At 39.4% G+C, this 27,985-nt stretch overlaps 1 protein-coding gene across 5 annotated transcripts in view; it reads left to right on the forward strand.

Moving 5' to 3' along the window:
• Positions 1–27,985, forward strand: part of LOC140937654 (CCR4-NOT transcription complex subunit 10-like) — a 118,622-nt gene that overhangs the window by 76,776 nt on the left and 13,861 nt on the right. For 3 of the 5 annotated variants that reach the window (XM_073387211.1, XM_073387215.1, XM_073387212.1), the window contains 11 exons: positions 1,854–1,922; positions 2,820–2,939; positions 3,054–3,137; positions 4,237–4,492; positions 6,980–7,182; positions 8,072–8,193; positions 8,920–9,129; positions 22,454–22,555; positions 22,811–22,924; positions 23,026–23,147; positions 23,291–23,344. In XM_073387211.1, coding sequence (XP_073243312.1) covers positions 1,854–1,922; positions 2,820–2,939; positions 3,054–3,137; positions 4,237–4,492; positions 6,980–7,182; positions 8,072–8,193; positions 8,920–9,129; positions 22,454–22,555; positions 22,811–22,924; positions 23,026–23,147; positions 23,291–23,344 — 1,456 coding nt within the window. The remainder of the gene's footprint in view (positions 1–1,853; positions 1,923–2,819; positions 2,940–3,053; positions 3,138–4,236; positions 4,493–6,979; positions 7,183–8,071; positions 8,194–8,919; positions 9,130–22,453; positions 22,556–22,810; positions 22,925–23,025; positions 23,148–23,290; positions 23,345–27,985) is intronic. The other 2 variants (XM_073387213.1, XM_073387214.1) reach the window with 2 other exon arrangements.

Consider the following 27,985-nt stretch of genomic DNA (forward strand, 5'->3'; position numbering starts at 1 on the left):
TTGGTATCTCCCTTCCATCTGAAGTATGTTCACTAACAAGGGCTTCTCAAGCCCCCAATGTATTCCCTTCCGTTATATTCAATCCAGAACGTCTGCTCAATAGTACTGGAAAACGTTACCTGTAACCACTGATATTTTTCCCTTCACTAATGGTATAATGCCCACAATAAATTCCATGATTAGGTTATTATAATATTAAATTTTAGAGTAGATAGAATCTTGAAAATAGTAATTTTATAATGTGGATATCTATTTTAGACTTGACATGTAAATTTTCCTTTTATCCATAATTATTATTTATTTATATATTTATTTATTTATTTTTATCTCCTAGTATGGTGTACACTGTTTTAAGAGTATCCCGATTCAATTATTAAAAAGCCAGACATCTTATGTCTCTTCTCTTGTTGACAGTAATATTTTAGACTGTTAGTCGAGAAGTGGCTTCGCCGTCTGAGAATTTATCCATCCCTAGGCATAATTAGCTGATTTTCAGTGTAAAACGACTTTTGGCGCAGACTGTAATCCATTTAGAGAGCCCCTCTGGAGATCACCCTGCGAAGTTTTAGAAGTTTGCGGCTTAAACAATCACGTTAATATCGCGATTTATCGGCAACAATCCCCCCTGTCATGTTACTGAAAATTTAAACCGTCCTAGCGGTGCTTATGATCGAGATGCTCGCAGTGTACAATGTATATGTTACATTTATTTTTTGACTCAGTTAATTTGTATTTTTCTATTGTTTTTGGGTATGTTATTGTATGTTAATGAACTTTAAACAAAGGAAAAACAAAAATTCAGTGGAATAAAAAATTAACTGTAACATATATACACGACCTACAGAACTAATAGAATCGAGTGTTGACTGTTCCGCTTTCGTGACAAGAACGTGACCATGACAACCTACAATGAGGGACAAAAGTGTTGACACACTTCCATAAAATGGCCCCTTTTTGCATAGTGGATATACTTATCTCCCTCCCCTGTCTACCTCAACCCCTTCCCCCCAAAATCAATGTTGAACTTTGGACCCTCATGTCTTTTTTTTACTTCAGACAACATTGATTCGGGGGGTGAGGGGATTTAAGGCGTTTAAAAAGAATGAAATAATAAATGAATTAAATGTTTGTTAAAAGCACCAGTTTTAAACAAGTGTGTCAACTACTTTTGTCCCTGATTGTAGTTCCAAGGGTTCTCTTACGAGGTGGCGTGAGTGAATGCACGCCTGAACCGCCCCAGAGTTGCCTAAAGTACACTTCGGCAACAATGACGACATTTCGTTTTCATATCAGGCGAATTGGGGGTGAACCGATCACCATACAAAACCCAAGTGAGTAGCTCATTTGCATATCTCATCCCACAGTGATAACATTAATAGAGAATAGACTGAGGCAAGCACAATTCAAGAAATGATTTTTCCAAAAAAGAGTAGATGATGTTACAGAATTTCACGCAAATAGGTGCTGAACAACAAAGAAGTACAATAACAAGCTCAATTCTAGATACTTTATATGGTATTTTCCTTTGTTAAGTTATATATATATATATGAATTGAAATATATGAACTGAATCATATTTAAAACTGCAGGTAAAGAAATGAAACGAACATCATTTTCGCAGCAGAATGAGCACCCTAAGGGGTTGTAGAAGAACCTGCTTTTCTGGAAATCGAACCCTGAACTTTGCAATGACCGGACGCAATGCTTTATCATGATTTTTGCACTAGAATGTACAACCTATGCGCAGTTCAAAATATGGTTCATTGTGCTTAGGAAATCAACAACTAACACAAGTGACAAGAGGTTTTATTGAGTGTAATTTTTTTTTCCATTGTTAATTCTCACCAATTTAGGTGGACAAAGTTCATAATGTACTCTCAGTGTTGGAGAACATGATATTTGGCTCAGCTAAACCATTGGAGGTAATTACTGTGCACCTAGAGAAAACTGCTGCTTTAGCTATAAACGGAGTTGAAAGTTGCATAAAGCGAAGCAGAAGAGGCGTCACTTAAGGTCGGTAGGGAGCTTAAGTAATGGCAACATTGATGGCAACGAGAACGGCAAAGAGGCTATAAGTTTAGATTAGCAAAACAAACACTCTACACGTGCATGAGGTTGGCCTGCATGTGGTGGCCAATTATAGAATGAGCTTTCTCCTTCGAAAAAAGACAAAATGGCGGATGGTTTACCAAAATGTCCCAGTTAAAAATAATGTCAATTGTCTCTTGTTTCAAAAGGCTATGTGTATAAATATCTCTATTCCATTCCACCAGTTAGGAGTAGCTTTTCACTCAATCTGTAATCTATAATCTATACTTCAAGATTGTTTTTAAAAGCCACTGCATCGCGCAGTCGGCAGCCGGATGAGCCCCCACTATGGGGGTCTTTTTTTTTTACGTTTTATGCAGGACGAGAATACAAGACAGCGACGTTCATTTTCTTTCCGTGAACTTAGATAGAGTCCTTTAGAGTTCAACTCCTGGAATAAGAGCGATGAGGCCGTTTCAAGCAGTGTGAATTCACTTTTTGGGTGAAGTTTTCGCTGCCATTGGCGTCTCATTGTTTTACTGAAGAGCTTGATGCACACGCAGAATTGCTGTTTTGCTGACTAAGCGTAATGTTTTTGTTTCAGTAATTGATGTTTTAAACAGTCCTTGCCCATTGTTCGCACTTATTAGAAAGCGAAATTTAATTAAAGAAAAAAAAACTCGGACGTTTGACTGCGATCGAACAGGTTTTTGATGTTCCTTTTACTAACCGGGTGAAATTTATTAGGTCCCTAATCTTGGTGATTGAACTGAATAATTTCATGTGATTAGCATTCACAGATTATTCAAGGTGGATTACAAGCACAGCTTGGACCAGGTGGCCAGTCCGCAGCTGCAGCACTACAGCCCATTAAGGAAGTGGATGAATCCTTGAAACTTAACTTTCATCAGGTATGCAGCTGTATAACGTACATCAGTTTGGACCTCTTCAGTTTTACACTTCAATGCAACGGGTTAGCCCAACACAGGCCTTCGTGAGAATGACAAGAATTTGTTTTGTTGTAGCATAAAGCACGACTGAATATCCTGGTGAAGTCAATGAAAGCCTGCAAACGAGAAATCAAAACGGTTCTGAATACAACAAGTGTGGTGAGCATTATTTTTGACTGAAGTAAATATTAGATAATTTCATACTTGTTTTCGCCAAAATTTTCTTCAAAAATGTATTGTCGATGTTCTCGCTTATTCTGAGGCTTCGTCTACACTATCCCGGCCATTCATTCATGGCAGGAGCCCAATTTGATGGGCTCCTGTTCATGGCTATTCGTACCAACATAAAAAGCTATCCGGCATAGTATGAACACCAGTTCACAGTGCGGCAAACAATGCCACACAAACCTATCAGATATGTGACGATCCACTTTCAAGATTGGCGCAGAAACCGAAAGAAACCGCTCCGAAATCCTTGTTCTCATGTGTCATCAGAAGCCCTATCCGAAATATTGTGTATACTTAGCCTAAATAGTTTCCCTCTAAGTAATATCACGTAGGGTATATATAAATATGAGAATACCTAAGTTTGTTCACTGTATCATTTAGCCCGAAAAATGGGACTGTTTCGGTGAGTAAAACACAGTCCTATTTTTGGTTCTAATTTGGCTCCTTTAATCAGGATCAATACACTCCAATTACCTAGGGCTGATTTGGACGCACAGGGTGAAATGAGTCCCACCAGGTGCTGGAATAGGCTTTATTGGGGCTTTTTACACTTAAATTGTGCTCAAATAGCGCCAGAAAAGGCTGAATCAGATTTATAAGTAGGCCTTCAGGGCTGAATTGGCACTTCAGACCTGAAACAGATTTTTTTAATTTTATGTGTTGTTGTAACTGTTTTTGTTGTATACGACTCGCTCAGCTATACAGTACGCAGGGGGCCATTTCTAAAATAACATGAACAGCGACACCAAGAACAAAAGTTGAATTACACAAAGCCCACGTTTTGTCCAAATAGTGACTTAACTAAATAGAAAACAAAAAAAGGGTGTCTACATTAAATAAAATTGCTCTGTCAAGTTTATTTATTCGTGACTTTTAATAACATCAATTAGCCCGTAAGTTTCTAGAATTTCGAACGGAACACAAAGATTTCTTAATATCCAATTATTTTAAAGCAACAGGACTAACATGTGAATGTATTATCATTATTTACTTAATATATTACTATTAAAACAAAACCCTGCTATTTTAGGCTCCAGAGGGTCTCTTTCTGAAAAGTAACTTTGAGTACCTGCGCCAGAACTATCGCAAGTCCATCAAGCTTTTGAACAGCGCACCTAAACCAAACAATGTTGCAGTGCGAGGACAGTCTGTTACCACAATGTACTTCAACGACCTAGGATGTATTCACTTTCAACTCCAGAAGTACAATTTGGCTGCATTTTACTTCAGAAAGGCTCTGCAGGAAAATAACAAAGCTCTTTCCTCACTTCCCCTAATTGACATGAGTATGTCTGTTCGTCTTAAACGTTTCTTGTGTTGCATGGGCTGTGTTCATCTTAATTTTTAATTGCGTAAACTTGTGAATCATGGTTGCCACAGGTCAGGAAATGGTAAGAGAAAAAATCTTTAAGGCCAGGGAAAAGTCAGGGAATTTCACTTCGAGTCAGGGAAAGTGTATGTCTTTGAAAGAGGTCAGGAAAAAGGGAAGGTTTAAGAGTACATATTTTTTTCTTTTCCCTCTATCTTTGTTGTTTTCTAACATTTTAAATTCTTTTGTACATTTTACGGACATGAATCATGTTGTATTGGTTTATTACTGTTCATTAAATTGAACGACAAGTTATGTTGAGGAACTATCAATTCATGTACCCTGCACGTGACTTGCTGAAAGCATAAATAAACGGGTGGAGAGGATGCTGTGAGGTTGAGTGAGTAGTATAGGAGGGACCGGTTAGGCCCCTTTTTTGGGCAGGAATCTCATTAACTTGGGCAGGAATAAATTAACGCCAATGACGTCATAGGCTATTGTCTTGATCTCATGAATGAAATGCGCAGGAATCTCATTAAGATAAGGTAGTGTGTTATTTTTAGTTGGTTTAGGTTTTCTAGATACTTTAATGTCGATAGACGTCTTCCATTTCGATTGGTTAGTTAGAAAATAAGAAACGTTTTCATTGGTTAATTCATAGTGTCTGAGGAGTAAAGTCAAACTTGTCTGTGACTTAAAATCACTGAGACGTAACGTAATTATGCACTTCCTATTTCCTGCTGCTGTGATTGTCCTTGTTCCGGTTCACTGATTTTTGGAGGGCAAATGGTGTATATTAAAGAGAGCAAAGGCAAACTAGCCCTTTTTTACACTGCAAGCAATGTTTTACTTACCCCTCTCCTTTTCATTTTTTATTTTTCTCCTCCTCTTCCCTCCTTCTCCTCCTCCTCCTTTTTTTTATTGTTTTCCCTCCTCCTCCTCCTCCACCTCCTCCTCATTTCTATTGTTTTTCCTCCAAGTTTGGCCTTTTAGGCCGTTTAGGCCTGATTTTAGCCTCTTTGGCCTTTCGAGGGAAAGCAATAAAAATGAGGAGGAGGAGGAGGAGGAGGAGAAGGAGGGAAAACAATAAAAATGAGGAGGAGGAGGGAAAACAATGGAAATGTGGCGGTGGTGGTGGTGGTGGTGGTGGTGGTGGAGGGAAAACAATAGAAATGTGGTGGTGGTGGTGGTGGACGGAAAACAATAGAAATGTGGCGGTGGTGGTGTTGGTGGAGGGAAAACAATGGAAATGTGGCGGTGGTGGTGGTGGTGGTGGTAGTGGAGGGAAAACAATAGAAATGTGGCGGTGTTGGTGGAGGGAAAACAATGGAAATGTGACGGTGGTGGTGGTGGTGGAGGGAAAACAATAGAAATGTGGTGGCGGTGGTGGTGGTGGTGGACGGAAAACAATAGAAATGTGGCGATGGTGGAGGGAAAACAATAGAAATGAGGAGGAGGAGGAGGGAAAAATGAGAAGAAAAAAATTGAGGAAGGAAAATAATAAAATTGTAGAGGAGGAGAAAAATAAAAAATGAAAAGGAGAGGGGTAAGTAAAACATTGCTTGCAGTGTAAAAAAGAGCTAGTTTGCCTTTGCCCTCTTTAATATACACCATTTGCCCTCCAAAAATCAGTGAACCGGAACAAGGACAATCACAGCAGCAGGAAATAGGAAGTGCATAATTACGTTACGTCTCAGTGATTTTAAGTCACAGACAAGTTTGACTTTACTCCTCAGACACTATGAATTAACCAATGAAAACGTTTCTTATTTTTTAACTAACCAATCGAAAAGGAAGACGTCTATCAACATTAAAGTATCTAGAAAATCTAAACCAACTAAAAATAACACACGACCTTATCTTAATGAGATTCCTGTGCATTTTATTCATGAGATCAAGACAATAGCCTATGACGTCATTGGCGTTAATTTATTCCTGCCCAAGTTAATGAGATTCCTGCCCAAAAAAAGGGGCCTAACCGGTCCCTCCTATACTACTTGAGTGCGTTATCAGGACTAATTTGTGAAATGGTTTATTCAGTTGGTCAGGGAAATTTTACATTTCTCAGGGAAGAGTCAGGGAATTTCAAAATCTTCTGGCTGTGGCAACTATGGTGAAGTATTTACCCGCAGTACTATTTCGTATGAATGTTCAGTTTTCACTCACCCTGAACCAATCATATCTCAGATAACTTATGTTTAGATGCTGCTTCATGGAGGAAACTAACTGTGAACAACTGAACATGATTTTAATCTCTTTTGATTGCCACTAGCCTTTCTAAAATCACACGTTGAAGCGAGCAAAGCGTTGGGTGCTTAAAGCATTTGACTGAAAGCTGCACATAGACTTCTTTGACAAAGTTCAAAGGACTTTTAGTTTTAAATAACCACTTAATGATAGAATGGAAGCAAACTTTTGGTGTGCCATTCTGAAATGGGTTTTGTTTGGAATGTTATTTCCCTAGATGTCCCTCTATCTAGTCGCCCTCTTGTGTCTCTTGGTGTTAGCCATCGTCATGAGATTCTTTACAATCTGGGAATCCAGCTGCTGTTCTCCGGTCGACCTGTTGTAGCTTTTGACTGTCTGGTTGAAGCTGTCCAAATTTACCATACAAACCCTCGCCTTTGGCTTAGGTTAGCAGAATGCTGCATTGTAGCCTTTCAACTGGTGAGTACATTGCATCGTTGTTGCACAGTCTTTACTTTGCCCTGGCCTTTAGTTCATTAATTTACGTTAATGTTTGTAAAGCAAAAAATAAAAAGAACTACCACAGGCAGCCCAGACGAACTGTCTGTCAATAATTTAAAATACATCATAGAACGACAAAAGAGGATCGGAGCTGGAGAGTCGACTATATTTTACTGAAGATGAGTCAAGAATTTGTAATATTTCCAAATAAAGCATGTCTTTTACCATTATATCATTGTCTTTTTATTTGTCGTGGCTCCATTGCAACTGAAATTTCCACTGTTATCTGTTTTTCATGGCATTCGACCCTCCGATGTGTATTTGGACCGCTACCTCCAAAGCTTGTACCGAAGCCTGTACAAAAATTCGAGCCTAAAATTCAAAATATCAAAAGAAAGCTTACGTACGATAAGCTGAATATCACCTTCTGCCAGGAACAGCAAAGTATTTTAAAATATTTAAATACAGTGCGTCTGGGCTGCTTGTGGAATTACGAGATACTTTGAAATGCCCTGAACTTTAAAATAAACTACAATTTTTGTATCACTTAACTTCTGAATTTGTCGATGCATCGCACATCAAGATAGAAGATATGATGGTTGGCTAGCGTGTTTCTTGGGCGCAGGGATTATGAAAACGGTTAAGTGCACTCAGTTAGGATACGAAATTAGTGATTTTCTGTTTTTTTGTTTTGTTTTTGTTTTTGTTTTTTTCAACTTTTATTCTATTATTTTATTCTAGTAACTGCGATTGTAATGTGTGTCTTAAAACCAAGTCTATAAACTAACATGACTGCCAGTCAGATTGTTGCTTGCAATACCGGTAATTATGTCGCCTGTTTGCACTCTGTTGACTTTTTTTCTTGAAGGCCGATGACTTTCGCCAGCAATGCATCAGGAAAAGTGACGTTGTTCATGATGTAGTTGGATCTGGGCCTCATCGAAAGATCGTGCTGTCACCTCAGACCACTGACAAACAGTGCAATACAGAGTAGGGTTCTTTCATTTTCTTCTCCTTTCTGTTTCTTTTGAACTAGCTCTTGTGCTTGTTAAGTAACGCACAGTAAAGATTCGCTCAAGGAGCTCAAGTGTTTAATGACACTAAAGCTTCCTAGAATGCATGTTCTCGAAGCCTCACAAGTGGTAAAAGTGAATAATTTAAGTTACTTAGGCAATTAAAACCGGCCCATCATGTTAAAAATGTCACATTTTTAAGAGTGTCTCATAAATGAATGTGTTGCAATGAAAGATGTCTGTCAATGTTTGTTCTTACATATTTTGCTGGCATTTTACTATGATTTGTAAGTAGCAAGTTGCACGGGAAAATGGAAAGTGAAATTTGTCAAATACTACATGACTGCCTTTTTCTACTCCAAATGTAACCTATGCTACAGGAAGTTGAGAAAGTTTTCGTGGCAAAGAAGTTCTTGATTGGATTTGCAGCTCTAAGTAATCGCTGTCTTAAGCAAATTTTATTATGTTGGCCTTCTGTGGCTTGAGTGTTCTTTACCTTTATTTTACATGATAATCAAGCAAACATTCGGAAATGACTGAAACAAGTCTAAGGGAAAAGTCTTTCTGAAAATAGTGGCCTTTACGTACTCTTCAAATGTTTGAAAGCACACTGATAATAGGCCAAGAAAAGTGCCAAAAAGTTATTTGACTCGTTCGAATCAGTGACTTGCTAGAGATTAGAGACAATAATGAAGTGAAGTAGTTATTTTGATATGTACAGAGAGAGCAAAGTTCAATCAGCTGCTATGCCGGCCTGTACTCTGGCGTTTGCCTCACTGTGTCTTCAAAATGCTCTCATGCTGCTCAAGAGCTCAGAGATGACTAATGTTCATGAAGCCGAAAACATACTGGAGAGTCATTTTACCAAAGAGGATCAGGATTCACTCAGCGGCCTAGACACAGACGCATCAAGGTAGGTACATTGTAAATGTGCTCTTAACTCCCATGGAAGTCACCAGTAAAATGAAAAGAACTTTGTTTTAACACAATAAGAAGATCAGCACTGCTGGTGGGGTCGTGCTTACAACAGTTACGATTAGAGTATGCGCAATTAAAGATTGAAAACTGTTAAAAATATTTGTAACCGATATCTCTGTTTTTAGTTGTAGCTAAAATAGGTTCGAAATTCATTTTATCAGTGTCAAAATTTGCATGACGGCGTTTAAATACTTTCGCGGTTTTAGCTGTTGTTTCCTTTTTCATAAAACTGTTCCATGCGATTACTCCTCCATAACCTATGGAGTTTCCGATAAAATTCGTTTCTAGTCTTGGAAGAATGATGTCGTCATTTCTTCTACGGCCTGAATTCCCCTGTAAAAACAAGTCTTTAAATTCCGTGACAGTGTAACCTTTAATACTTTTGAAGGCAAACTCCGCTAATTGCACGTTATACATTGTTTCCAAACTGTCCCATCCGGTTCGCGTTAAGACATCTTCAGCACTAATGTCCCATGGCAATCCATATACAATTCGTCCAGCCCTTGCGTGGAGTTTCTCCAGGTTGTTTAAGTGCGTGTTAACTTAACTTAACTTGGATGCGAAGAACTTCGCTACATTTGCAGCATGGTCTGAAGGGGTCTTTCTGAGGTTATCTACTTAATGATGTTGTTGCCAAGACGAAGAGTCAGTGAATGTTGATTTCCGCTGCATGATCATTGCTTTACATTTTTCTGGGTGTGATACCATCAAATTCCTGTCGCGCCATTCCTAGAGCTCAGCTAGGACATGGTTAAGTGTGTTTGTTAGCAAATCCATCGTTTCTTTGATACAATATATTGTTGTGTCGTTTTTCTGCTACAGAAAGGTTTCCGCAGAGCGTAGTGATTTTGGGAGGTCGTTTGTAAAGAGCGAGAATAAGGTGGGTCTGGCACTCCGTGAGTTAATGTGTGTATAGAAGTCGCATCCGTTGGTTCTGACGAATTGTCTTCGTCCTGTGAGGAAGTTCTTTAACCACAGCCAGATATCTCCTCTGATTCCTAGGTCGTTCAGCCTTTGTAGTAATATGTTGTTCGACACTGTCAAAAGCTTTAGTGAAATCTGGAAACAGTATTCCCACAAAAAGCTAATTCTTTCTACTGCTTCTCTCCACCTCTCTCTTAGATGTATTAAAAGGTGTTCTGAAGTTATGAATATATGAAAATCATGTATGTGAACTGCGGAGTGAAGAATTAAATGAAGGATGACCATCGAAGTTATATATGTAACTTAAGCAGTTGCGAAAAGAAATCCTGAAAAAAAATATAGTGGCTTGCACAGGATCCCTTGTCTTGTGCGATACCGGTGCAGCCCCTACCAATTAAGCCAACAAGCCAACTGGGAGTAGGTCGTTGAATTGGTTCGTTATAAACCCATGAATGGGTGATGATAAAGTCAGTATAAATATATGAAAATCATATGCGTGAACTGCAGAGTGATTAAATGAAGGATGATCATCGCAGTTATATATGCAACTAAGAAACGCAACTGATGCAGTTGCGAAAAAAAAAAAGCCTGAAAAAAATCTTGGCTTGCTGACTTTCCCTTCTTATAAGCCCATTGCCTGTCGTCAAGTAAATTTTGCGTAACCACGTGATTAGTGATATTGCTTGCAACACAGGATTCCATTAATTTACTTGGTATACTGAGCATAGATAGTGGTACATCTACTCAGTGAGCAGTCACGGCTTACTTGTCTCAGTTCAACAGTGAATCGAAAGGAACGCGAGGCGTTTCATCGTGCGACTCCCGTTGACAGAACTCGGAATTTTACATTTTGCAAGAATGGGTAATTTGAAGTCACTTTACCGAAAAACTATAGCCAAGACAAACAAACAGATTCAAGGTTGTATCAAGATTCATAGATTTTGCTGTACGATGAGTTTCGACGTTCGCTCAAGTTTCGAATATTTTGCAAGTAACTAGGAAAAAACACTTAGAATAACAGGCGGAAACAGCCACGTTGACCCCATCTTTTTGTGCCAAGGTTGAAAAAAATGTGGTTAGGGAATAATGACCTGAAGGAGCTTCATGTTCACTCTTTTTTCACTGCGGCTCATTTTCACGACTTTCACCTTAGTGGCCGCTAACATTTCTCATTTTCTCACCACCGCAACAAAATTTTCATGTTGTTCTTGTCACAAAAAATGTCTCCTTTGTCTTTTATCTCTCGCTCTAGCTCTCTGTCGCTCTTTTTCTCTGTCTTTTACTTTCGCCCGTTGGAAATTCCTACTGTTTTGGGGCAAATGCAATATGGGTATGTTACAAATAAATCCACCCCATGACACAAAGCAGAGGTTTGTTGGTCGGTCGCAAGCAAAGTTTTAATGTTCGGTAACTATTGCTGAAATCTTCCTCCACACAAATGTCGTAATGGAATTACGCATTAGTTAAATGTTTACGGAAGTGACAGTTTTGTGTGTGCATTTTTTCACTGCGCATTGCTTATAGCAAGAATTCCACTATTTTTAAAATCCTACGGTCGATTAAAAAAGTCGCTAGGTTTTATTTCTTTTTGAGTACGATAGGTGCTTCAACGTAAACGTCCTCAGTTTGTAAGACAGAACATAAATTCGTGAACATAATTTTTTAAGGGTTTTTGGATATTGACGTATTTCAGGGGGGATGCTATTCCATAACTTGGCTCCAAATCTGGTGAAAGATCGAAGTTGTTGATTCGCTTTTTAAATATTGATGTAGAAAAGAAGCTGTGGTTATCCCGATCCTTAAGAAGCCTGGCTTAAATCCGACGAAGTTGAATAACCTCCGCCCCGTCATCAACTTATACCTCATATCAAAACTGACGGAACGTACAGTTTTCGACCAAATTCACAGAGTGACATTCTTATGAATATGAACTGCAAGCATGTAACCCTTTTAGTTCTCCTTGATTTGAGTGCAGCCTTCGACACTGTTGACCACAATATGGCCATTTATCCGAGAGAAAATAAGCCGCGGCTCTCTCTGGCCGCGTCTTATTTAAGAAGCGAACACCCAGTATAAATGGTACGAAATCTACATTCACGACTTGTCCAACCGGCGGCTAGCTCAAGCTGCGGCTTCTCCACAAGGATCGTGTTTGGAGCCACTGCTTTTTACCATCTACTTTTAGCAAACTTTTTGAAGTAATCTCAACCCATCTCAAATTTAAGATTTGTCTCTAAAGCAACTAAAAGGGTAGTAGCTGTACGCCTTAAGGTGATTCCCTAGTAAAAGAACCTAACATAGATTGTAGATGAAACTTGGTACACTGATGTAATAAGTCAAGAAGATGATAAAAAAGTAATAAAAAGTGGGGGTCACCGTAATCGTTTTGACGTCACAATGCTGACAAATACGGCTATTTTGGACCTTTTGACAAAAACCGCGCGTAGCCCAAAACTAGACAAAAAGGAAAGATTTTTTCAATGATGCATGTGGTATCGCACAGAATTTGACTTAAATGTATTGTTTATCCACTTACGTACCATAAAAATGCCTTTTAATGCCCTCGTTTTTACTTTACGCTCCAAAGTAGAATTAAATTGGACACGCGCTATTCGACACGTGATAGCTCAATCCGTACAATTTAGTAAAATTGCCAAAAAACTGAACATAGATTTGTGCCAATTTTTTTCTCACCGAAAGGAAGCACTGTCCTTATTAAAATCATGAAAGAAAAAATGGAGGTCACCGTACTCGTTTTTGCGGTAGAGCTTCAGAAAGTGGGCACCAAATGCATTTTCCTTAATTTTTGAGAGAGGACTGGAGCGAGTTTCAAAATAGAATGTATGTGAAAGGGGGAAGAAAGTATTGAAAAATCCGTTTTTACAGAATTTACATCGAGATATCACATTTAGGACACAATGTGATAAAGAAAGCGTTTAAATGAAAATCAAAGTGAATAAGCACAAATTAAACATCCACTATCGAGGTTCTCGGTGAGGAAGTCGAACTCAGCCACACGCGTAGTGCTTACGTTATGCACATTCCCACCACATTGACTCTCACCTCGGCAAGAAACAACCGCAAGCAAAAATTGCAATAGCGTTTTTCTTCGGTCAACTTCATTTTAATAATGTTACTTAACATGCTCTTTTTTACGGCATCTTGTTATGCGCAGTAAGAGATGCGCAATGCAAAACCAGGGAATCACCTTAATCAACGTCTTGTCAATAACAATCTACATGAGATGTTTCAATCAGCTTATTGAATGGGACAACGTAGCACTTAAACAGTTGTCACTCGTATTCACAATGACATTTTACTCGTAATCGACGACAATAGTTGCGTCATACTCGTGTTACTGGATCTTTCCGCTGCTTTCGACACGGTACCTGGTTGTAAGAATTCCTGGTTGTAAGACCCGTGGTTGTAAGAACCCCTGGTTATGACATTCTACTTGGTAGACTTGAACGTCGTTTCGGAATCACCCGAAAGGCCTTATCTTGGTTAACGTCCTACTTGACGGACCGCACCCAATCTGTCACAGTGGCAAATCGAAAGCTTCTCTGCGATGTCCCCCAAGGTTCGGTGCTCGGTCCTATCCTATATTCTATGTACACCGCACCCCTTGCAGACATAATTACACAACATGGCTCAAACTTTCACTTCTTTGCCGACGACACGCAGATACACCTCTCGTTTAACCCAAAGGCTAGTGGAGAACCAATGCACTCACTGTCTCGCATTCAGTCATGCATCAGCGATATTACCAACTGGATGACAGGAAACAAGTTGAGGCTGAACAGTGACAAGACAACTCCTTGTGCTCAATGCTTGCCATTGTTCTCGTCCTCCACTGGAGTCTATTACAGTTTGCCGTGACGTGATGCATGCTTCACATGCCGCAAAGAACATAGGGTCTGGTTCGATGAATTTCTATCGGTAGACAAACAAGCGAAAGCAGTCTGCAAATCGGCCTAGTTCTTCCATCTGCGCAATATCGCTAAAATTAGGAAATATATATCGTCTACTCACTGCAAGATATTAATACATGCATTTATTACGTCAAAAATGGAGTACTGTAACTCTCTTATCTGGGCTTCGACAGGATCATATTAACAAACTTTAGCTTGTGCAAAATTCTGTCGCACGTCTCTTGACTGGTACTAGGAAACGTGAACATATTTCACCCATTTTAAGGTCTCTCCATTGGTTGCCTATTCCTGAAAGAATTGATTTTAAACTTTTACTTCTTACATTTAAATCACTTAATGATGTAGCACCGCCTTATATGGAAGAACTGTTAGTTCGCTATAGACCAACAAGAACTCTGCGTTCTGCAGCTAAAGGACTCCTAGTTCAGCCCAATTATAACCTTAAAACCTATTGTTACAGAGCTTTTTCATACGCAGCTCCTAACATGTCCTAAGGTATGGAACTCCATGCTAATCAGTTTACGCACATGTTGTGAACTGAAAGCTTTCAAATCAAAAATCAAAACATTTCTTTTTAAGCGTGCTTTTCAGTTGTAATTTCATGTTTGTTTTTATTATTGTTATTGTTATTATTATTATTATTCATTCATTCATTCATTTATATTTTTTTTTTAACAATTAAGTCATCGTAATATTTTATTAGGTTTATTACTATTAGTACTGATTGTAAAGCGCTTTGGATCACTAAGAGAAAGGCGCTATATAAGTATATTTTATTATTATTATTATTATTATTATTATTATTATTAATATTATCAAAAACAGTGCCCCTGCTGATGACGCAGCTTTCCTTGTCGTTTAGCCCTTCGCAACTAATCAGTCTCAGTAATGCAGTCGATGTCATGGAGCATTGTATGGCGGACATTCGTACGTGGATGCTTACGGATAAGCTTAAACTTAATGACAGCAAAACTTAGTTCATGCTGTACTTAACAACAGCCCTCTAAAAGTGAATATTGATGGCCTTGTCATAGGGACCATTGACGTTTCTGCTGTCTCTGTAGCAAGAAATTTGGCGACATAGTTTGACTTTAATTTGAATCTCCAGCAACAGATCCACATCACTTGCTTTCTCAGATTTTTGGGTTTACTTGCTGTTCGCGTATGTGAACAGCCTGCAGAATGCAGCTGCTAATGTACCCACAGTAACATAACCCCTGCGCTGCGTTCGTTACACTGGGTTCCTGTCAAATTTCATATCGGGTTTAAGTACTTTTTCTTACTTTTATATCTATCTATGGTCAGGCCCCTGGATACTTGAGTGACGTGATCACTATTAAGGAACAGCCAAGCTATAGTCTCCGTTCAGCTAGTGGTCTTATCTCGAAATATCTTAGTTTGAAAATGAAAAAGACTTCAGGTGATCACGCTTTTTTATCTGCGGCCCAAAACTTATGAAATGACCTGCCCCTTCACATTCATCGTAAGGTCGATTTTGAACGTTTTAAATCTCACCTTTTTATTTGTACTTTGATTTGTGATATTTTCAACCTATTACATAATGCACCAAGTGGTTTATTTAAATTTATAGCTTTATTAACTTTTTAGCTTTAATTACTATGTATATTTGAGCTTTTATTTGCTTTTCCACATTTATAGCATTGTAGCGCGCTTTTTAATTACTACGGATTAATAAATTTTCAATATAAAGACATGTAGCGGCTAGACGCTAATAAGCTCCGTTTGTTTACGGAATGGCTTATACCGTATTTTGCATCTGGTCTACACACTAATGAATCAATTTCTTTGTTTTACTTTATTAACTTCGCCAAACAATAAGATAAGTGAAACTGCAAAAAAAAAGTGTACATAATAATAATAATAATGATAACATTTATTTATACCGCGCAAATTCAACTATACAGTTTTCAAATGCGCCTTACAATTAAAAATTACACGAATGAATAATTATCTAGTCTATGAATTACAACATATCAGAAAAGGCTTTTTAAAAAAGGTGAGTCTTCAAATTACGTTTGAAAACTTCAAAATCGGAGGTGCATCTAAGATCTAACGGAAGATATTCCACAGTTTTGGTGCAGCGGCTACAAAGGCTCGGTCACCAAGAGTAGGGAGAGTCCTGAAGTTTGGATTTGAAAGCAGATATTTGTTATTTGATCTGAGGCTGTAGGAAGAATTAGGTTTAAAGTTGACGAGAGATGATAAATAATTAGGAGCTGTTCCATGGATTGCTTTGTAAGTGATTATAATAATCTTAAATTCTATTCTAACCGTCACAGGCAGCCAGTGTAATTCGTATAATATTGGTGTGATATGGCAATACCGTGGTGCTAGATATAGAACTCTTGCAGCTGCGTTTTGAACATGCTGCAGTTTTATGAGGGTACAGTGGGGTAGTCCGTATTAAAGTGAGTTACAATAGTCCAATCTGCTTGTGATGAAAGCGTGGACTAATTTCTCGGCAGATTCTATACTTAGATATTTTGTGACGCGTCTAATATTGTGTAGATGAAAAAAAGCACTCCTACAAGTTTTGGTTATATTAAAGTTTAGGTTGAAATGGCAGTCAAACCAGCCCCCTAAGTTTCTAGGGGGTTCCGTGCTGGGAGAGATGATGGATTCGCCAATAGTTAAAGTAGCGCTTTTAGTTTTCTGTAGCTGCGCCCTCCTCCCAATGAGCATAAACTCAGTCTTGGAATCATTAATCATGAGTTTGTCATTGATCATCCAGCTGCGGATGTCACAGAGGCACGCTTCCATTGCTGCAATGGCGGCGTCTTGATCGGAATCATCGTTTGGATTGAATGCCAAATAGATACCGGTATCATCGGCGTAACTGTGCGCTGTTGGCAAGTGCTGGTTAATGACATCAAAAAGCTCACTAGTGTAAAGGGAGAACAGCATTGGGCCGAGGCAGGAGCCCTGTGGCACACCAAACTTCAGATCAAAACTGTCTGACTTTACATTGCCGATTACAATACGCTGGGATCTATTCGACAGATAGGATTTGAACCACGTTACTGCTTGATCTTTAATTCCAAATTTGTATTCCGGGCGCTGCAATAATCATGGTCTACTGTATCAAGGCAGCGCTTAGATCTAGAAACACTAGTAATGTGACTTGTTGTTTGTTCATGCTGACGAGTATGTCGTTGCGCATGCGCAGTAAGGCAGTCTCCGTACTATTATATTTGCGGTAGGCTGATTGAAATTCTGGAAACATCTGATTGAATGACACGTGATCAGAGATTTGTAGTGCAGCTTCCTTTTGAGTGATCTTTGAAAGGAATGCGAGATTGCTGACGGGCCGGTAGTTTTTCTTTATCAAGTCCACGTTGACTTTCTTTAACTTTGGTCTCACTAAACCCTCTTTCCAAATGTCAGGAAAATGACCAAGACTGAGCGAAAGATTAACCATGTTGGAAATGGTCGTTAAGAGTTCATTAATGCAGTCTTTAACAATCTTGGTAGGTATAGGGTCATTGTCGCAAGTCTTGTTTGGGGCATTCAGCACCAGTTTTTTGATACCTTCAGACGATATAGGCTCAAAGTTAGTGAAGGGTGTGCCACTATACGAGTGCTCTTGGACGCTACTCGTGATCGAGTAGCCAGGCTGATTTGATGAGGGGTCAATTCTATCCAGCTTTGAGCGAATGTCATCGTTCTTTTGTGTAAAGAATCGGCCAAAATCATTAGCAAGCATAGCAGGGTTAGAGTGTTTTGGGGTATTGTTCCTGTGACGACCCTCCTATCAGTGCACTGGTCGTCTTGAAAAGCTTTCTCTGATCACAATAGTTTTCATTAATAAGATTGAAATAATAGTCACCCCTTGCTTGCTCCATTATGTGATTCGCATGATTGCGTGCCTTGATGAATTTTACCCTGTCTGACTCGAGCCCTGTCCTTCGCCGTATTCTTTCATTCCGTCTACGTAAACGCTTGGCCTCCTTGATTTCGTTATTGAACCAAGGAACCCACGGACGAACCGTGGTAGTCTTCTTCTGAAGTGGAGCATGTTTATCTAAAAGGCTGGTCATGGTTGAACCGTAACATCGGGTGGGTCCTGGGATAGTCTCGATTTCCTGAGATCATCCTTGAACGATTCAATGTCAATAGCCTTAGTCTTCCGGTAGCAGACCTCCTCAACAGTTGTAGCCGGCATACGGAGAGTTAGTTCAGATAGAAAAGTGCAATGATCTGACAAGAAACTGTCAGAGATGGGCGAGGTCTGAACAAGGCTATCCAGGTCTCGTGTAATGATCAAGTCTAAAGTGTGTCCACAGCGGTGAGTTAGTGTAATCACATGTTGTGTTAGCCCCATGCACTCCAGGAGATCTAAAAACTTTACAGCGTCGGCATCATCTGGGACGTCCACATGAATATTCATGTCTCCTAGAATGAGGAGACGTTCAGATGACAGCACAATTGATTCGAGGTATTCAGCAAATTCGCCGAGAAAGGTGGCTACCGTTACTGGGTGTTTTTCAGAGTACGGTGTCCGATAGATAATGGCTACCTTGACTTTGTTGTTTCCTGCGATGACAATATATTCAGCAAACTCAAACGAGGTCTTTTCCCCAGCAGTGTGAAGGGTCACGGAGAGTTCTGTGCGAGACAACAGAACGATACCACCCCCACCTCGGTGAGAGCTGTTTGATCATGAAGCATGTAACCAATAGGAGTGCATTCGCCTCATCGTCCGAGGATAGCCAAGTCTCAGTTAATGCACATACATCAATCTTGTTACTGCACAAATATTCTTGGAAAACTGCAGTTTTATTGCGTACGGACTGGCAATTCCATAAGCAGAAATTCAGTGGTCGTAACAGAGTAGGGTTGTTGTGACAATAAGTAATCTTGATAAGATTTTTAATGTTCCGACGAACACAAGTGGAGGCCACTGTATTCTTGTTTACATCATCGTTTCGCGAGGACACTATTGCCGGTATTCTAATTATCCTTGTGGGACCCGGGTTAAGTTTAAATACTAAATCACCGATCAGTAGAGGATGAAATGTCGCGCTTGATCCAGAGTAATAAATGCACGGACTTTTGCGTCGTTTGATACTCAGGCAGCTGCGGAATTTAGGATGACGTAACAGGAAATAGTATCCGCGGGAGATTTCATAATAGAAATTCATTCCATTATTGTAATGCCATGAATCCAGTAACAATGGCTGTATCATCAGAGGAACGCAAGCTTTGAAATTACTCGAGGCCAGAAACGATGAAGCATCCAAATCTCGAATTTCCACAGCCAATATGCCCTCATCCTGGTCAGAAGAGAGGTGGAAGCGACACTGAATATTTAGAAACCATTTGCCGCAGTTTTGGCTGTCAAGCGGCCGAGCAGTAAGGAAAAAAGAGAGAATAAGACGGAGAGACCAGACGCACATCCACACCTCATTGTAAATTATCAATTTACAAATTACATATATTCTCAGGAGTACAGGCGGGGACACCGCAACAGCGAGCGTCAATTACTGTAGGCCCAAAATGACACAGGTCACTAAAAAATGTAAAAATTACAATACTATCAAAAGAAACGGATGTTCTGTCCTAAATTATGGGCAGCGTTACAGGTCAAGCATATAGATTTGAAAGAGCGAGGGTCATCAGGGATGTAGGAAGCTTTTTTTTTTAAAAAAACCGTAAAGGACAGCCTTAAAGGAACTTAAAGAACAAGCAACAGATAGTCCAAGGTCTGTGGCAAGATAGATGTCAAGATATTCATTACAGTGTGTTAGGGAAAGTAGGTTTAATTGAATAAGCCTGTCCTTATATGATTGTTGACAATGAAATGGAAGATTGAGGATGTACTTTGAAGCTCGTCGCTGAATCCGCTCCTTCTTGCAAACCAGTTCGATCGATCGAGGGGCGCACACTTGTATTCCGTTCTTAAGGTGGAACCTCACTAACGTTAAATAGATGGATCGTTTTACAGACACGTTCTTAATACACCTAGTGTTACGCCGGACGAAATCTAACATCCTGTTAGACTTAAAACAGACCGCACAAACCTGTTTGTCCCATGAGAGGTTGTCAGAAATGACAACAGCTAGGTCTTTTTTCGCAGTGGAGTTTTTAAGGGGACGTTCATTCAATTCATAGCTGGCAGTTACAGGATTGAGCTTTCTAGTCATCCGTTGCACTTTACATTTAGACTCATTAAAGGCAAGGCCAACAGAAAATGAACAGGTGCTGAGGTTCCTTAAGTCAGCCGGCAGCAACGATAAATCCTCTTGAGTAACGATGGTTTTAAAAATCTTAGTGTCATCGGCAAAGGTTGGACTGGACTTGATTTCACAATGTCAGGCAGCGAATTCGCAAACAAGAGAAACAGCAAAGGGCCTAAGATTGAACCTTGAGGTACTCCTGAAGTAACAGGGAGTGCCTCCGAAGACACAATCAAACCAAGCCAGTAAGTTCTCGCCAAAACCGTGTTGTTACAGCAATGTGAGTAGTTTGCAATGACTTACTTTATCGAAAGCCTTAGACATATCTAAATAGATAATGTCCACTTACCACCCCTTGTCCAACTGAGAACCAATAGGGTCAAACACCTCGACCAGTTGCGCAATGCACGAAGGCTTTGCCATGAAGCCATGTTGGCAGCTGCCGACCAGGCTATATACTTGATCCTTAATAGCATTTAACAAACTAGAGACTAAGCAGAGTAGTGAGATGGGTCGATAATTTTCAACGTATTCTTTATTGTCCTTTTTATATACAGAGACTGTGTTAGCCAATTTCCATTTTGTTGGGAGGGAGCCAAGTCTAAGGGATTTATTGAAGAGTTCACAGAGTGAAGGGGCAATCTCGTGAGGTGTTTCCTTAAGTATCCTAGCTGGAATTTTGTCTGGGCCAGAAGCTTTGTTCACATCGAGACTAGACAAAACAGCTAGGACTTTGTTGGCTGTAAATGTCAAGTCACATAGCTCTGGATTAGCAAGGACTTCATCCACGCAATCAGGACGGCAAATGTCAACATCTTGCGTGAAGACTGATACAAAGTACTGATTAAACAACTTAACAATTTCGCTGAGCGAGGTTGCTGAAATACGTCTCCCATCCTCATCTGCTGTGGATAGTACTTCTGGGACATTCTGTGTTTCGATTTTAATTTTAGGATCGACCAGAAGCGTTTTGGATTAGATCTGAAGTCTGATTCTATTTCCGACAAAAAAAAATTCACGTACCTCGCGTATTCTACGCGTGACCGCGGCACGCCGGTCTCTAAGCTTGGATCTCAAATAGCTTGATAGAGATTGCTTAAGTTTCTTACGCGTGAATTCCTTTTTCTTTATTAAATTCATTATGGGCCCATTTATCCAAGGCAGTGGATTCCTTCTCTTGAGTTTCCTCTTGGGAATATGATCTTATACAGCCGCCAGAAGAGCGTCTCTACAGTTAATATGCCAGTCTATGTTTATATTAACATCGTCATTAGAAACATAATAAGCCAAATTTGCGACACGTAGCGAAGACCGAAGACCCTCAAAGTCCCCTCTAATATGGTCGTACACAAAGCGCTGATTCTTAGATGGTGCCTTAACAGCAATGGCGACATCGAACGACATGACACAATGATCAGTAAATATCGCCGCCTCCTCAGGATTTATCACTTCTAACGCATTCACTTGGTCCGGCACGCTTCAGATCTCCAGGTCGAGGACATTGTTCACACATGTCGGCGGGTAATAAAGTCGGAGTAAGACCTGATCGTTGAGAATATCAACAAAGTGCTGTTCACAAGTACTAGTAGAAGACTCTGACGAATCCCAAGAGATTTTAGGAAGGTTTATGTCTCCTCAAATTAGCATATTATCAAACTTGTTACAGGATTCATCAAGAAAACTATCAAACAAGTCTAGCCAACGTTGGCGCAACGAGTCACGCTCATTCCTCTGTCGCTACAGATCACGCTTCATCTTCCTTTCATAAGCACGCCGATGACCACAGTTACTTTTTTTTTACAATTTCTTTTGACTAGAAAGCAATCAGCTGATAAATTGATATGCAACGACTCGAGGCACATAAACTCTTTCTGTTTAGGAACCTAGTCATACAGTATTTTGCATTTGGCCTACAGAATTTCGGTTTTACCTACTAACTTTTTACAAATCGATGGCAAAATGATTCCTTTTTCTCAGGGATGGAAACTGTATGCATGATTACTTGCTGGTTACTGATTTGGGTACTCACTTATAATTACTTACGCTTACTTACTTACATTTTAAGTTTTCAGCAGTAATGTAAGGCGTCACTTGGACCTCGATTTTTTTATTTAAAATGCTATTGAAGGACAACATACAAAGACTGAGTTCAAATGAAGGTTTTTCGTGTTGGTATGTCTTGGTGAGTGTAGTGTGTTACTTGCAGTGATAGTGGAGGATTTAGTCGGTCTTCGTCTATGCAAAGTGAAACAAGTATTCCAGCTCCTCCCGCGCCTCCTGTTAAACTTCGTGAACTTCCACACCTCAGGTGAGTCAAAAACTTTATTGATGTCTTCAGCAATTAAAACCTTACTTTTTCGATTGATTATTACGATAGTGTACGGTTGTGAAGAAGTATTGAGCGATAAATTTTGTTTTACCGCCAACAATCAGTCAATTTCCTGGCTTAGAATTCAGTAGGATTCCCTAGCGTTTCTGCAGAGGCGCATACATTATTTTATTTATTATTTTTTTTGGCAGTTATTATTATTTACATACTATCTTTATTGATTTTTCTATATAGGTGTTCAATTCTCGCTAGCAGTGCTTATGTAGCTCTTGGTTTGGGGGACAATGTAATGGCTCTAACTCACGCTCAGAGACTGTTATCTCAATCGAACCTTGTTGGAGGACTCAAGTGAGTACTGCCTTTCCGCGTAGCAAGTTTTTGGGACTCAACAGCTTAACACTTATTGAAAGATTTTGAAAACATTTGAAGAATTTTTTTCACATTTTTAGGTTCCTTGGTCATCTATATGCTGCTGAGGCTCTGATCAAACTGAATCGTTTGCCTGAAGCTATCATGCACCTCTCAACGGAGAATATCAACAACATCACAATCATTCCGCCCTACAATACAAGTGTGTGTTTTACTTTAACAGTTAATTAAACGCGTAAATAGTACTCTTCGTACTGATTATGTGTTTAAACTATCTGTTTCTGTATTGTTTGTTTGTTTGTTTTTTTTTGTTTTGTTACCACCAACAATGTTGTTATGTTTCAGCAGTTCTGCCGAATGATAATGGAGATAGGGACAAAGAAGTTTCTAGACCACATGGTAAGAGAATTTCAAAGATTGCTAGTAACAATAGATACTGTCACGTGCTACCCTCTTTATGTAAAGTCACCAAGTCTTAATCCTAACCTCAAGGCGCAGTAAAGCAACGCTATCCAAAGCAAGATACCAGTAGACAGTTTGTGGTTGTGACATGCATACAAACTACTATTTGTGTTTTGCGGTAATTTTTGCCTTGATTTCATTTCTAAATGTCTAAAGACCATTTACTTGTAGATGAAAAATCAAGAAAACGTATCAGCGTAGCTTCCGCGCGCGTGGTGGAGCCACATTGCTATAGAAATTGGAAACATACCGTTGCCCGAAAGTTTGGTTATGACGTGTACGTACACCTGTGTGCGCAAGTTTTAATTCAAAACTTCAGACTTTCGACTGGGAATAGCTTTTTTTGAACTTTTTCTGCAGTGTGTCAATTCTTGTGGTTAATTGGTTCAAACTGATATACACTTTTCATTTAATATTGATTAATTTTAAAGTGTAGGAAGTTTTTGTCTCGTTTTACCAGTTTTGGCATGAAAAGTGGTGTTTTTCACTGGCCGGTAAGGCCTAAGCCAAACGTCGAACTTTTCATGAGACGAACCAAACTTAGTGAGTTAAGTTCATGAAACGTTCGACGTCTGGCTCAGTTAAGGTTGACCAAATGAGTTTGAATCGTCCAACAGGTTCTATCCGTTTGCTTCAGATAGATAGAACGTCTGAAGACTGTCTCCCGAACAATCGTTGATCTTTACATTCGACGAACTAAACTAGTAAATTAAAAATTTGCATGATAATCTCTATTTTGCCTTGTTCGGGAGAAAATTTAGTAAAATTACTTTTTGGCTGATTCAGTTGATTGGCTTGACGCGTTACTTAACTTAATTTAAGTCGACCCAAATTAGAGTTTGTTCAGTCTTATGAAACGTTCGACGTTTGGCCTAGGCCTAAGCTATCGATAAACTTAGTCTATTCACATAAGACTGTAAAATGCAAATCACAAAAACATCTACTGGCGATTGACTGTTTCGAGTTTTCTGAAAGTTAAGAATTAAGTCTTGTGCTTTATCTTTTGCGAGACCTTTTTCGGTGTGATATAAAAAAATATTATACACTTAACCGGCTTATGTGCTTTGCAAAAGTCTGTGAATTTATCATCACCAGTATTACAACTCTCCCAAACTGAGGAAAAAGAAAACAACATTCCGACATGCTAACCCCTTTTATATTTCAAGAAGAAGATAATAGGCTAAAACATAAAAAGTTAGCGTAAACAGACGGCAATTTTTCCTGAAAAAATGATAAGTTTTAAGGAACGGATAAGTATAGCAAAATGTGATTTTTGAAATCAAAACTGTTTTTAACCGTGATTGTGTGACCAGCATGTGCATAACAAAAGCTTGATGTATACAAAGGGCATAATTCAGATTTAAAGAACGTTTTATTTTTATACTGTTAACTATTGCCTGTTAAGCCCCGTGCAAATGGATGCAACATTGTTGGCCAACAACTCCCAACGTTGTTGGATGTTACATGTTGCGTCCGTTTGCACACCCTGTTGCATGTTGTTGGATGTTGTTGCGCAAAGTTTGGAACCGGTCAAACGTTTCAGCCAACAACTCCCAACATTTCTTTTGTTCCGTGATCGTCGAAGCGTAGCGCAACAATGTTGGATCCGTTTGCGCAACTCTTCCAACATTGCTGGGGCCACGCACGCTCATTACGCATGGTTTCAAAGACTTATGGGTTGTATCCTTCCCACGGTGCACTGCAGGTCCCAACATTATTGGGAGTTGTTGCATCCGTTTGCACACCACTGCCAACACGCACGCAACAACTCCCAACATTGTTGGCGCAACAATGTTGGGATTTGTTGACTTCGTTTGCTCGCAGCCTTAAATTGCAATGTTGGTGCGAATAATTATAGTTTTGGCACCTAAAACTATCATTGTAATCAACTGTTCTGTCCTTCGTTTGAGCAATATTTTTAATGATTTTCTGTTTCATTTTAACTTTTTAAGACAGGCCTGTTCAAATTGCCGTAACATTAGGCCAAAAAAGTGGTCTAAGACCCTACCTCAGGGACCGCTGTCAATGCCCACCCCCAAAGAAGAAATTGTTTGCAGATAATGAATTTGAAAAATTAAGAGAGAGTCTCCCAAAAAAACCGGTCCACTGCGTTTCGCGTCGGAAATCAATTCCTTTAAACTTTGCCCATGAATATATCTTAGTCCAAAAGTAATTGAAACCGCATTAGTTTTTGGAAATACTTCAAAATAAAATGTTTTAGGAGGAAAATCACTTAAGCTGTCGATGGCCAAATTTTTGCGGTGACAAGGAGTAAAAATAGCGCCTATTGTCGAGTTTACCACTTCAACCTTTTGCACTTTCAACGATTTTTTTCACTTCCCAGGCAGGATTAAATTGCTCCTTAAAACATGTAAAGTACAAAAAAGCAACTCATTGTTTCATTTACACCCACTTTGCCGTAGGCGGGAAAGGGCTCAAAAATGCATCTTTTCATCCTGGCTCTGTGCGAAATTCCCACACTTTCCAAACAAAATACCTTTTCAGACCAACATAGTGAACACAGAAACATAAAAACATGTTGTGATTTAAGCCATTTATCAGCGCAGTCGATTGAAGAAATATGCCTATTTTTTGTTGACTGTTTACAATACACGATGGAAAGTCTTAATGCAAAGCCGCAATAACACAATAATTCATAAAGTGTATCAAGTATTTTAAACTTTTTGCGACTTTTAACACAAGAGAACATCATTTAGGAAAGAAAACCCTTTAAGCCGAACGCATCAATACTACAGGTGTACCTGTTTACAGCGCTTGATCCGATCGAGTCATCTTCGCTGTGTACGCAAAACTGATATCACGTGATGGTGCTTGTCACGTATTCCTATGTCTGGAATCGTTACGCCGCGAAAAAATTTTTTGTTAGCCTGACTAAAATTGAAAGGGAGGAAATTATCTTATCAACAGAGTATTCTATTATATTTATTGCTACGAAATCAAGAATCATGCATGCGTAAGTGCCTAGTGCATTAACAATAGCAACTTTTTAGTTTTCCAGGAGCAGGCTCCTGTACATTCAGGTTAGCATTTACAAAACAATTGGTTGTCGCTATGTGCTTCTACTTTGTTTTGTCTTATGTTTGTCGTTTATGTTTGCATTAATTTTTTAAAATATATTTCATATTTCTGGTAGCCCGTGGTATTAAACCGACGAGTACCTGTCCTGTTTTCAGGTCTCATCAAGCTCCACGACCCCGGGTGGGGCTGGTGATGGGGGTGCAGTGTGCTTGCTGGCAGAAGGCCCGCTAGACTTTTCACAGTTCTTTATTTTTCCGTAAAATCCTCGGGATCAAGCACATTCTCTTACAGGTGGCCATCTTGGTTTCAGATGCACCTTGTTTAGCCTGGGGATGACTATGAAATGAAATCCAGCTACTTTTGGGGCAGCAGACCCAAGAAGGTCGCACATCTAGACGATCTTACGGAAAGATAATATACAGTGAACAGTCTAGTGGCCCGCAAGCAAACATCGCCCCTCGCTGTTATTCTGGAAAAACATACTGTACCTTTGAAATCAGATTACTCTGCTTATTCATCTGGTGGTTTACCTCGCTTAGCGCTTTCGATTTCGACTCTATTCCTTCAGTTTCTGGTTTGACTAACATCTTGTACACTAGCTAATAATCAATAGAAGTTTTAGCTGGGGCTAGAAGCGCAGCTCTCGTTAATATACTCAAAGTTGTACCCCGGAAAACAATTAATAAAAATCGTGTAATGTTAACTGGTGAAGGTAACGAGAAATGCAAAAAAAAAATCAATAGGGCTTAAGAGCGAAAAAAAAACTTTACATGTGCAGCACATTTTTTCGTACATTTCTTTGCCATTGTTTTACACCGCTTCAACGTACGTGAAACTTCCTAGCTGCACATTTTATGGAGGAAAAGTCTTATATATTCCTACGTTCCATTTTTTTTTTTTCGCTGCCGCTCATTTTAACCTGGCTGGCCGTTAACATTTCTCATTTTCTCGTCGCAGCTTTGAATTTTTCATGTTCTTTCTTCCAATGAACATAGTCTCCTGTCTTTTATGTGTTTTTTTTGTTTGTTTTATCTTTTGCTCTAGCTCTTTCTATGTTATCGGCGTCAGTGTAGTGGTAGTAGGGAGTGAACAGACGTACGCACGGACACGTGATTACCCACTTTTTTCGCATCTACAGGTTACCACTTCTCCTTTCGCACGCGTGAGAGCTTCGCTAATACTCATTCTCTACAGTGAAAAGTGGTTAATTATTAATAGCTCCATATTTTCAATTTCTTCTACCGTTTTTGGCGAAATGCACATATTAAGCTGGCGATTTTAAAGAAGGGCAGTGAATTCATAGTCTTTAAGTATACAGAAAAGATTTTATTAGAAAACTATTGCGACAAAAATCGTTAAATTTGTATTTTTGAACCACTCGGCTTTTGTAAACATTCGTTTGCGATCTGCGTTGCGAGCTTTCTGCCCTTCAAGGGGCACATCTTCAGTCAGAAGTGGTATACAAAAGGGTAATGGGTTGGATAATCAGGGCGGAGTCTCCAAGCGGAGTCTCCCAGTATAACACTTTGTTGAGTTTTT

This window comes from Porites lutea, chromosome 5 (genome assembly GCF_958299795.1).
Source record: "Porites lutea chromosome 5, jaPorLute2.1, whole genome shotgun sequence".
Classification (NCBI taxonomy): Eukaryota; Metazoa; Cnidaria; class Anthozoa; order Scleractinia; family Poritidae; genus Porites; species Porites lutea.